General features: G+C 46.4%; 3 protein-coding genes across 3 annotated transcripts; 2 read left to right on the top strand and 1 right to left on the bottom strand.

Moving 5' to 3' along the window:
* Positions 1-4,729: 4,729 nt before the first annotated feature.
* F5891DRAFT_1193137 (uncharacterized protein) lies at positions 4,730-5,972 on the bottom strand (the record flags this gene model as incomplete). The annotated part of the gene is made up of 5 exons (XM_041367686.1): positions 4,730-5,074; positions 5,124-5,348; positions 5,395-5,583; positions 5,635-5,674; positions 5,725-5,972. 5 exons carry the CDS (start codon positions 5,970-5,972, stop codon positions 4,730-4,732), a joined length of 1,047 nt encoding a protein of 348 aa, XP_041221915.1.
* A 996-nt stretch (positions 5,973-6,968) lies between these two features.
* On the top strand, positions 6,969-7,819 carry F5891DRAFT_1193136 (uncharacterized protein; the record flags this gene model as incomplete). The annotated part of the gene is made up of 5 exons (XM_041367685.1): positions 6,969-7,049; positions 7,099-7,413; positions 7,466-7,558; positions 7,611-7,760; positions 7,811-7,819. The coding sequence occupies 5 exons, from the start codon at positions 6,969-6,971 to the stop codon at positions 7,817-7,819; spliced, it is 648 nt and encodes a 215-aa protein (XP_041221914.1).
* A 1,104-nt stretch (positions 7,820-8,923) lies between these two features.
* On the top strand, positions 8,924-9,718 carry F5891DRAFT_958738 (uncharacterized protein; the record flags this gene model as incomplete). The annotated part of the gene is made up of 3 exons (XM_041375582.1): positions 8,924-9,090; positions 9,137-9,143; positions 9,359-9,718. Coding segments are annotated over 3 exons (534 nt in total), but the record flags the coding sequence as incomplete, so codon positions are not given.
* Positions 9,719-12,129: the final 2,411 nt, after the last annotated feature.

Below are 12,129 nucleotides of genomic sequence, written 5' to 3'. Positions count from 1 at the left end.
AACTAACATATATATGGGCACATAACTTCAAATTTTGGCAGTGTTTTGTGCAAAATCCAAAATATAAAGCTTTGGCAGCTATTTTGGCACTGACCATATGTCACCGAAAATAAGAAATATTGTCAGATTTTGAGCGTGTGCTTGAATTTAAAGTTTTATTATGACGTTCAACTTGGGACAATTACTTGAAGTTTGGTCCATGGTCACTATGTTAAGTTGTATCAAACAATTAGACCCTGCCGAAAATATCAAGTTCACGGCGGCAACAAAATGCGATGACGAAACTTCAAGTTTTGTCTTCAGATTAAATATATCGCCCGATCATCGCCCGCCCATCGCCTGCCCATTGCCCGCTCACACGCCTGTAAAAATGCAAGAGATTAAATAAATATATTCATATTGAAAGCTATAACAATTGAGTCAGGAGAGTTATAGATATTGCTAGGTAGTTTCAGTCGTGAGATAAGGATAGAATCACAGCGTGACGGTCAGAAACCCTCCATCGCGCAAAGTGACTAACAACCCATGACACCTTGGCATTTTCAAGGCGGGTTTCGAAGTCTGTCGAGTACAATTTCGCCAGAAAATAAGGGTACATTGAGAAGGGATCGACGGTATGGTGATCTAGCGGGATATGTCGCTGTACAGCAAACAATAACTCTCCTGTCAGCATACTGTAAATGTATTTGATACTGGCGGCGACAGGGGTTAACGACTGATCTCCGCGAGGATAGAAGAAAATCTGGCTGTTGCCCAAGTGTGTAGACGCCTTACTGTAGATCACACCGTCGAACTTGAGTGTAGCGCGTAATACCGCCGTTCGTCGTCTGATGAGGGTATACAGGTCTTCAGGCACCGCACTAGTTGCTGCACAGTCGGCAACCTTGATGGCATCATTCATAGGATCTTCGGCAAGCTCATGGATAGAACTCGTAGCGCTCTTATTGAATACTCGATCAAACAGGACCCCACACTCTTGAATAGCAGGCGGACAGTCTGGTCAGGTGAGCCAACGGCGAAGTCTTGCAGCTTTGATATAGGAAAGAAGCATTGTATTTTCAAGCTCCCCTAACAGGATTAAGTCTAACTTTCTCGTTCGTGCTTTGAAAGGACGTACCAGATTTGTGATTGATAGGAATGCATTGTATAATTCCAATTAAACGTTCGAAAGGAAAAGACCACCACGAGTGAGCAGGCCCGAATAGGAGCAGATAATCATATATATGGAACGATGCATGGTGATTCGGTCGCACTGAGAAGGTGGGATGAATTGTCTGCAACTTTCCGACATAAGCAGCGATATGCGAGCAATAGGCTTGAGCCCTTCTCGGTGTCATTGTTCGTGCACAAGCAAGATACACTGCACCGACTAATTCCATAGTGTGATCGAGGATAGTTTTGAGGCGAACAGCAATTTCGTCAGAAGAATGCGATGTACCAGCTCCCCACAAGCTCATGAGGGCGATGGGAAGATAGATCGTGATAAGGGATCGCCACTCATCAGCCTTAATTGTCCCAGCAGATGCCTCGCCAAAATTCTTGGGGACGGAACCAAGCCAAGTGGGGGTGGTCGTATCACGGATGACGTTACGGATTCGATCAAGTACTTCTGCTGTCTTGAACAAACGAACTTTTCGAGGGGCCGCTAGAGGTTGTCCGCGACGCTGTGAAGTGCGTGTTAGAGAAATTGATGGCAAGAAACATCACAGCGAAGAGCTTACCCAATCAACAAGAGCCTTGACGTAGTCAATCTTCAGCGTTCTGCCAACTTTCTGGGGCATACAATGTAAAGAATTGCAGGCAAATCTCAACGGTCCGGAATTTTTATGAGACAGAGTGCTTTTTAGCTTGTCAAAGTGTTCCTCCAGTTGATTATCGTCGCCAGAACCTATGTGAGATGCGAGGAGGGTGCGAATCACGGATATCTGTGTTACCTCTTTGGCTGTCATTGTCCCGGGAGGTATTTCGCCAATGTCACACGCAAATGCCGGGGAGGGCGATGTCGATGTGGTCGACTCTGAGGTTAAACCGAGAAGATGTCGGGTGTGGTGTTGGGCCAAGCCTTCCAATATGCAGTGCATCAGATCAATGACAAGTTGCCGGGAGGGGTCCCAGTATGGTAAGCGCCAGAGTTCGGAATAGCGCACGCCATGAGCCTTGAACAGTCTTTCATGTTCAGAGGATGTAGCAGCGTCTCTCCACTGCTCAGCATATTCTCGCAATGTTACTTTGTTGCGAGGTTCCCACTTCTCGAAGTCGACTCTTCCACAGGTAGACTTATGATAACAATTGCACGCACTGCAATAGAAGTGACTGCCAACTCCAGCCATAGAAGCAATATGACGAGCGGCGGAGAGGTCACAGACAACAGGGGCGATGGCGCTATGAGTAAGCCGGCCATGGGGGTAACAAGCCGTTTTAGAGAACTTGATACCGCGCTGCCATGCATCTACCAAATCATTGATGAGGGGTCGGATGTAGTGGTTGAGGTTCTCCAGTGACGGCTGCTTCGGACCTGGGATGATACCCGCAACATACATATTCTCCGGCTTGTATCTGATATCCACCGGTAAATTTAAGCATGCCATAGAGATGATTCCGCATGATGTACTGGCGCTGTGGATATTCAGACCTTCCGGATTGAAAAAATCCACATGGAGAGCGAAGACATAGCGTCCCTCCTCTCCTCTATCAACAAAAAGTGAACCCGGCTGAGGACCATCGAACTGGCGGAGAAATTGAGCTTCAAAGGGGGTTTTGATGAAGGACGGATGGGGGGAATCGATGGAGTCCATCAGATTGTCGCATGCCTGATCCATCACGGCCTCGATATCTCTACGAGAGAGAAGACCGAACAGATAATCCTTGAAATCGTGGTACATGAAGGTCCTCCTGGGTCGGAAATTTCCATCAGCACCAACAAGCAAAGCCTCGCCACATTCGGTCGTGAGCATGGGACGATGAGTGCACCGTTCAGGATATACTGGAGTCATCGAGCCTGGTGCATAAGTTGGTGGATAGGTGCAATGGCAACTGCACACAGCATACGGGACAATCTTTCCCTTGAGATGGAATCTGGCCTTGGCGCTTTCTGAGGTCATTGGGATCTGCTTTAGGATATTTGTCTGGGAGGAGTTGAGGCTGTTATCTGGTCTCCGGAATGCGAGAAATAGTATGACGGAAATGATCTTCATGATTAGATCACAACTACTCCTGCTGACCCCTATGATAACTCTGCATGCGACGCCAAGGAAGAGAACGATTTGAGTGATTTCATCTAACTCGTTCACTGGATCTTGCGGAAGGGTATCTACTGAACGATAAGCAAAGAACTGTCATGATGATCCGCATGCTCACTTACCGGTATTGATCTCGACGGGTGTATCATCGGATGGCTCGTGACTGCTGCACTGGGTTGCCAATATGTCTATCTGCGATTCGATCGCCTTCTTTTGTGCAATCACGATATCGGTCTGCCGAATGACATTTTGCATGGCTTTACGGAGTAAATGTAGTTCGCGACCAATGTGATCAATGCGACAAGAATGCAGCAACAAGTGAAAGCATTGCTGGATCCGAAACTTGATGTTGTCAAGGACAACCAACGCCTTCGCGGTGCGTCGATTGCATCCCTTTTTCGAGACAGGTACTGTGTCAGGTTTGAGCTCGACAGTACAAACTGTCGAGCTCGGAGAAATATTGACCGGTACATCCGTATCAAGGGTCAAGCGACGAAGATCGTCGGCGATGACGGCGACTGATGACGTGTTGTCTGCAAAGGTGCATGCGGCAAGGTCAGTGGCAGAAAAATCTACGTCAATAATCACACTGTTACCTGCGGCGCGTTCCGCTTGTACACGCAAGATATGAGACACGATTAAGTGTTCGGCCATGAGCACTCCTGTTGGTGCGCCTTTCTCGTCATATCCGCCTTTCTCAATGCACTCCTCGCAAAGGCATCGTTTGAGTGTTGCACGGGCTACGGGCATGGAGAATTGAGGGAGGTTGGTAATTGGGTGATTGGAAGTAGATCCTGGCATAGCGGGACTTAAATGAAAAAAAAAACAAGGAAAGAATGAAGCAACTCACAAACAAGGCATCGGAGACAAATGCCAACGACGAAGTACAAGGTGATTGCCTATATGGACACTATTCGGATGCATGACAAGGGACAATGGAACAATACATACCGTAATATAGATCTGATGAGACAAGTGCAATGGAATTCCAAGTGCCCGAGTGGTCACGCAATCCGGTCGTATCGTCGGGAAAATTCCATGTTCGCAAATGTCGATGAGGAACGGTAAGCTCAACAGTACAAACTATCGGGCTCAGAGTGACGAAAGTAGTTTTGTATAACGAAGGATGGCTCGCTGGTCTGACCAAGCGTCAAGTCGAGAGATTGACGATCTCGGAGAAGGAATTCAGGTGGATGAAAGTCGCGGTTGTGTAGACGAGATTCTGGGGAAGATGTCATGTTTTTGCAATGTGCAGATAGTAATGTACTCACTAATGAGAGAATTTTGTGTTGCTATGCCCCTCCGCTGTATGTACGGTGGAGGAGTCGAGACGAGCAGAGAAACAGAGATGGTGTTTGATATGGTGTCCTACGAGGCAGTTGTCGAATTGCGCTGGGTGAAACCTATGCGGTGTATAACCCCTTCAGCAGTGAGTTAATGGGTGTGCTGGGTGATACTTTTTTTTTTGTAAGTTAACAGTATGTCTATCATTATATGAGAATAACATCTTTCCCCCCTGAACTATCTTCCCTAGTATCAACCCATCGTACCCTCAGCGCCTCATAAAATACCCTCTCGGCTTCAGCAGTGATCTCGTCTTTTTCACCAATGGCGCTTTCTTCACCTACATCTCCTTCTGCCTCTCGAATGGCCTCCATAAGCCTTTCTGCCAATTCGCGCAGCATCAGGATATCGCTCTTTTCGTGGTTTTTTTCTTGTGCATGCGGTACTTTGTCCAACACCGCTTCGCGCACACTCGCTTCAAGATTATTAGCGAAGAACACCCGTGTATGTCTCATGCGCTGGCCAAGGTCTGCTGACAGCGCCATCGTGTCCTGGAGACATAAGTTAGTGAATTATATTGCCAAGTTAATGATGACTAACATAGTTCACATAGTTCATCAAGAAACATAAGGTCACCAATAGGGCACTTGCGTGAATCAAGATTGTGAAAATGCGCGTTAGTGCACACGACAGAGACCAGGATTCTTTCGAGGTGATGGTTTCCTTTTTCATGCCATAGTCGTAGACCCATAAATTGACTGTAGCCTTATGCCTTAGTGCTTGCAATGCACTGGTGACTATGCAGCGCCCGTTAATATCACGTGTCTGAAATACAATCAGCACCACATCTCCGAATCAAGTCAACACCTACGGCTATTGTCTGCACCAGGCCGGCATTGGAGTGATGAAGACTCTCCAGTAACTTCCCCGTTTTCCTCTCGAATATATATACCAAACCATTGTCACTCCCACCTACCACCAACCTCCCTTCGGCACCGAATGCCACCTGCTTTGGGACTGATACACTGGGAGGAGCGGTGATGAAAGTTCGAACTGGCTCCTCATCACCGAGAAGTCAGTACAATGTAAACCCGTCGGTTGCGTTGTCTACCACGAACACACCCCTCTTCTGGTTGATTGCCGCATGTCCACTGAAGGAAGAGCGTCAGTCATACTTCGGCAGCTTGCGGTGAATCCTCACATCACTGATTGGCAACTATATTCCTTCACTACTGTGCCGTCATCCCCCTTCAGCTTGATGAAGTTGCCGTCATATAGTCCAAACACATAAACACCTTTATCGTCTGCAAATGCTACAGACTTTGGCACAGTGTTGTCCAGTCGCACCACGAAAACGGCCTCCAGTTGCGAGTTCGTGTTTAGAACAAGTACCTGAACTATCTTGTCCCTTGTTCCGACTGCAATCCGAGTACTCCCTTCAGAGGACATATCCCATGACAGACATGTAATCTCGAAGCCCGATCCGAGCCTCCTGGTGCAAGTCTCCTGAAAAAGCATCTGTTCGACATTAGGCGAGAACTCGATGATGAACAGGACATCCTTACATCTACTGGGCTACATCACAAAAACACGATGTAACCAAGCCCTGTTCCATAGCAAAGGGTTTCTGTCATGGCCAGTCTTGTCGTAATCCAGACAGCGCAGCTGACTGTGCCTCAGGACTCGTAGTTATGAGATGAGCATGTGAGTTCTTTCCGAGATTTGATATCCCAGACTTTAATGCCCTCGGTGCCTGTTTATTTTATTAGCGCTCCAATAATTAGAACGTGTGTGATTTACCGCCGCATGCAAGAGCTTGGCCATCATTAGATACTGCGAGCGCATGGACAGACCCACTTGTTGTGAGGCGGGCTTGATGCTGGAAGCGTTGGGTTGACTGCCTGAATGGAGACCAGGAATAAAAAAACATCGCTGGGGTGATCTTAATCGGTGTGTGCTCAGGTCAGGTTCTCAAGTTCACTAGCTCAATTCAACAATCTTTATACTAGGGGCTTTTTGTGATTCTATGGCGACTTTGTGCTTTCTGGCTGTTTGTATTCGTCTTTTATGAGCGACGTGTCAGCCTTTCCTAGACAACCTCGCTTTTTGTTGCTTTTTGTTGATTCTTCGTCTTTTGGCATTTTTTTTATTCTAATTACGACACTTATCTTTACGACTTTTGTAGTAATTTGCTTCAAAACTTCGTGTCGTTGATCCCGGTCTTTATTGTTTTAACATAATATTGTTGCTCTAATGTGTCAACTCATAAAACCTACTAGATCCAGCCGCTCACATCGCCAGCTTGACCCACTAATATCGCCAGCCTGACCCGCTCACATCGCCATCTTGATCCACCTTACATTGACTTACAGATCATGCGCAACACATCAAAAGCTGTCTCTCCCTTTCACGATCCAGAGCCTGGTGCTCCACCCCTTCCCACCTATGCTTACCGACCAGCTCAAACTTTTTGGCAGCCCTCATCATTCGACTATGCTCATTACTGATGAGATTCTCCTGCCAAAGGTTAGCATCATTTTTTTTGTCTTGCTCCTCATACTGAGAGCATTTGCAGCCCAAGAACACGCTGGCGCCTGAGTTCAAGCTTGCGGTACGCCCATCCAAGAATACCCATCCTTCCTCACCATACCCGAAGAGAGTCTCTCTCGAGCGTTCTCGTTCTCGTTCTCGTTCTCGGACACCCATTCCCTCGGATTCATCAGGCTCCTTCAATTCGCTATCAGACAGTGACTCGTCAACTTCAGCTGCAAGTTTATCAGAAGACTCGAAGATTCCAAAGCCTGCTGGTGAGCCCGGTCGTCCTGGGCGTGGAGGATACACACTCCGCGAGGCTTTGGATTGGAGTCCAAAGGCATACACCAAGTTTAAGGTTAGTAACACACTCCCACTGATGTATGCCTTTTATTTATCGACACCTCTAGAATTCTATGCACCACCTCATCGAAGAGCACCTCGATATGACGAAGTGTGCCTCCTCCCAAAGTCCTATCCTTCTGAAGACTGTCCGCGACAAAGTCAGTACTCGATCTTCATTTATCCATGACCTCATGGTTTATGGTTTATTAGGCTGTCGATGCTTTCCCCGACCTAGAAAATTATAGCGAATTCTGGCCAGTTAACGATATGATCATGATGCACCTGAAATATACATCAGGTCGTGCTAGGCAGAAAGAAGCAGGGATGGTTACGGGAAAGAGTAAGAAACATACTCCCAAGGTCAGTATATTCTACTCCGAAAGTCGACGCTAATACAATGACATCTACAGAAAAGTTGATTCATTCTCACTATACCCGTAACTTAACTTAGATGAATCCCCTTATCATTACCATGTTTGTGATCACAATGCCCGAACTAGTTAGAGTACACACTTCAAATTGTCTTGGTCTAATTATCCCGTGGGTATATCACATGTTATTGAAAGACCGACAAGTGAATGTGTGCTAAGCTTGTCACATGGTGTGAAATTTTCAAATTGACAATTACATATGTACTCTCAGTGACTGCGCCTTAATTCACTCTCTAGTGCGCCTGCAGTACTTGCAGTACTTCCATAGTCATTTACTACCTTATTTCAAACACTGGGATGCAAGACGAGTGATCTTCCGAACAGTAATATATGTTTGGGTCAAACATGCTGCATTCGGATATGCTAATATTATCTTCCTATTATCTTCCTGTGATAGCAGTAGCCTTGTTAGGCGGCTTTGAGAACAGCGATGTTTCAGCAACCGCCATGTCAAAACATTTTCTCTCATCTGAACTCGGGCTAAAAATCGCTTCGTTACACCCACTGGGTGTCATCCAATCCGACATCTCCTCCATGGACAAACTGACATCCTGTGAGCTCAATCGCCTGATCACCCAAGAAACCCGCCGCGAAGGAGATGCTAATGATATGGGACATCTATTACCTTTGATCTTCAATTCGTTCGACCCCGCGAACTTGCCCGCAACAGATACCCTCGTAGATTCAACCAACAAGCCGCTCTACGACACTACCATGAAACAATGGCCCTTAGCGCTTCCCAGGAAGGGTGAGGCCATCGAGAAGACATTCCCATTCTTCCTCAACAACCTCACCAAAGCCCTCCTCCGATCATTTCCTTCGTTAGGCATGTTTCCTCCACTATGGTACGGTTCGAGTTCTACCGTGCCCATTGAAAGCGAGCATGTTCAATGAAAACCCGATGTCTGCTTATCCAAGCACACGGAGTTGCGTTGGAACACTATACTGGTAGTCGCTGAGCTCACCACAACCTCGTACACCCCTTCAATACCTGCCGGAAAGACGCTTGACACAAAGGCATGGCTCATTTTCAGAGAGCAACCGTGGAGGCGTTTCGTACTATCTCTTTCCTTCAGCAATAATTATCACGAACTCCGTGTACATGTACATGACCATTTGGGTGGCATTGTGACCCCAGAAATCAATATACATGAGAATCCTGATGCTTTCAAACGCGTCATGGCATGCATCGTTTTTGGTCGACGTGACTGCATTGGATTTGACCTCACGATCACAATCAACCCAAAGATGACGAGCTTGTTGTCCGGGGCATTTTGGGCCCGAAACATCAAAGGTCTTCCCAAGCGAAGGAGTCGAGCCGCCCGCCTGAAGCTATCTTCACTAGATGCGCAGATAGTGCTGACACAATCTCACACACTGGACACACAGACAAAGTTTCATTCGCTTCCCGACCATCTTCTGTCTCCCAACGAGTTCGCAAATGAGCCTGAGGCAGACTCCACACCCCTTGTTGATGCGCCAGATCTCAAGAATACAGACGCTGAGGTTGACAATGTGATAGGACAGATCGCCGTCAATGAAAACATATACAACTTGCTGAAGGTGATCTTCTGCAATCAAGGACTTGTGGGCCGCAGAACCGTTTGCTACCTGGCTCGGAGAGATGGCGAGGAGTTTATTATTAAGGATCATTGGGTGAAAGGCGACAAGAGTGTAGTGTTGAATGAGGTGGAGATGCTGAAAGCTCTGAAGGATATCCCTGGTGTTCCCCAATACGTGGAACACTGTCTCGTGGAGGTAGAGCCGGGCAAAGTCGACGATACGCAAATGTATCGCCAGAAGATCTATAATAGCACCCAAGGTGTCTATCACACGCATGTCTGTCTCGTCTTGAAACCACGGGCTCGTCCTTTACACGAGTTTTGAACTAGAAAAGAGCTCGTCAAAGCGTTACGTGATATTGTGCTAAGTAAGTGAGCCTGTCGTATTAGTTAGTACATATCTGATTGAACCGTCACAGTTCAAAAGCGTGCAGTTGAAGAGCACCAGGTTTTGCACAGAGACTGCAGTCTAAATAACTCCATGATAGAAGACACCGAATATGGCAGTCGAGGGGCGCTAATAGACTGGGAATTCGCGGCACGCATCACATTGGACGATATGTATTCTGCCGGTGGAACAGTAGGCGCCTTATTTGTTCAGTGAGCAATGAATGACTAATTTTTCAGGGAACCATACCCTTTATGTCCGTCAGCGCCCTTAGGGCAATGGGCAAGCTAAATTATCAATACTCGCAGGGTATGAAGTCGGTAAAAGAGCTTAAGCTAGCCACGGACCATTCGACTCCCCAAAAGATGCCCAAAATCAAGCATACATACCACGACGACCTTGAATCGATGTTTTACGTTTTTGCCTGGATTGGCATAATGTTCAAGGGACCTATGGGTGAAGAGCGCTGCCTTGAGGACGTCGTGGACCGTGATCCTGACAAAATGGAGATGTGGCTACCAGAGCAATGGCATGGTACGCCGGAAGAAGTCACTCAAAAAGCCAAAGTGAAGCACTATTTTTTCCTTGGAGATTCGATGAAACAGTGCATCGGAGAACAATTCGCCCCCTATTTCCAAAAGCTCGTTCCTCTAGCAGAGGAGTGGTATGACCTCATGAGTGAGAAGAGGATGAAGGTCGAGTTTGACGAAGTGGTCTCATTATTCGACAAGCACATCAACGCGCTTCCAGACGAAGAGGACTCTGATGAGTTGTCGAAGAAGGCCAAGAGGTTGGGTGATGGGAAGGAGGGGAAGAATGATGTTACTCCCGCTCCATCGAAGCGAACTAAAGTTGAAGTGAGCTTGTAACGATTTACTCAGTTTACATTTACGTGCATCATGACGGTCGAATAAACTGTGCGCGATGGATTTGTCGCTGGCTACGTCGACAAAGGTATTTTGATGAGTCCGTAAAAGATGCAATGAGATAGCGTCTCAGTAATGCAAGATGCCATTGTTATTGTGCAGTGAAGACAAAAGATAGCGTCCCAGCAGTACAAACGGCTTGGTGAAGCAGTGAGGGAGAAAGTAGCGTCGTCCCGGTACAAACGGCAGGAAAGGTAGCATCCCAGCAGTACAAACTGCTCGGTGAATAGTCATAAAGTGACATAAAGTGACATCGCCTAAGACACCATCCTCCAGCTGTACAAAACCACTGAGTGATGGTGGGTGTGGGAGTCGACAGAAAGAAAGTGCGCAATATATTAGGAGTCATTTAAGTTTTTTAAGTGTCAATTGACAGGTGTTTGCGACCAACTCAAATTATTTCCTTATTTGGTTACCACGAGCTCATATTATGTCCTATCTATCTGTATGGCCGTAATACGGGTTATATAAATAGAGTTCTGACAATTCCAGATCCGAATCCTCCCATTGCATCTTGGATCACAATTCAACTTCTGAGGCACGACGATTTGTATTGTCGTGACTAGTCAACCTTGGACTTGTAGCGATATTCAGTACTTAATTTAGTGACTAAATCTGAATCTATACCGTATACCGTCACAATTCAACTTCTGGGGCGCGATGATTTGTATCGTCGTGACTAGTCAACCTTGGGCTTGTAGCGATATTCGGTACTCAATTTGGTGACTCAAGAAATTCATCTTACACAATTTATTGACTCCACAAATTTATTCAACATTATCAACTGCCGGTCTACTAGCATCAAACTATGAACCTGTCACCCAGCCGATGATTAACACGAGCGCTCAAGGGCTTCATGAGCGTGAGAGTGCGTGGTAGTTTTCCATGATATCGAATGCTTCGTATAAAGCTGATAGATTCTAAATCAGTGGGGATTGATTATCACTGGGTACTGCTGTCACGAGTTCCAAATACAAACCATTATTCATTCCTTAATTCTAAGTCCTTTAAGCGCCCAGTCACAGCGCCTGTTCCTAAGAATATGTTTACTGTTGAAGAAGTTCCTATCATTGCGTCTATTGTAGAATTATCAGAGTCACGTGATCAATCGGACAATGCCGAAGATGTTGACGTCATGCCTCGCGACACTCTTGGAATGTTCCAGAGTCTTACTGCGGCTGCGGCACATGTTATGACATTATAGTTATATATAGAATCGTATGATACCTTTAATTATTCTGATTGGTTAGTTAGTTCATACTCAGTTTCGATCTCAGTTTCAATATGTGTATATAGGTAGCTTGTCATAGTCAGTAGTTCTTTAGTTCAAACCTCTTGTATCTCCAAGTGAGCAATCCAAGACGTACCTGCTGCCTTATCCTCTTTGTGATTATCTTGTTGTTTGAGTCCTAGTCTCTGCCC

Source organism: Suillus fuscotomentosus, assembly GCF_016647785.1.
Source record: "Suillus fuscotomentosus strain FC203 chromosome Unknown F5891scaffold_56, whole genome shotgun sequence".
NCBI lineage: Eukaryota > Fungi > Basidiomycota > Agaricomycetes > Boletales > Suillaceae > Suillus > Suillus fuscotomentosus.
This window is presented reverse-complemented; position numbering and strand designations above follow the sequence as displayed.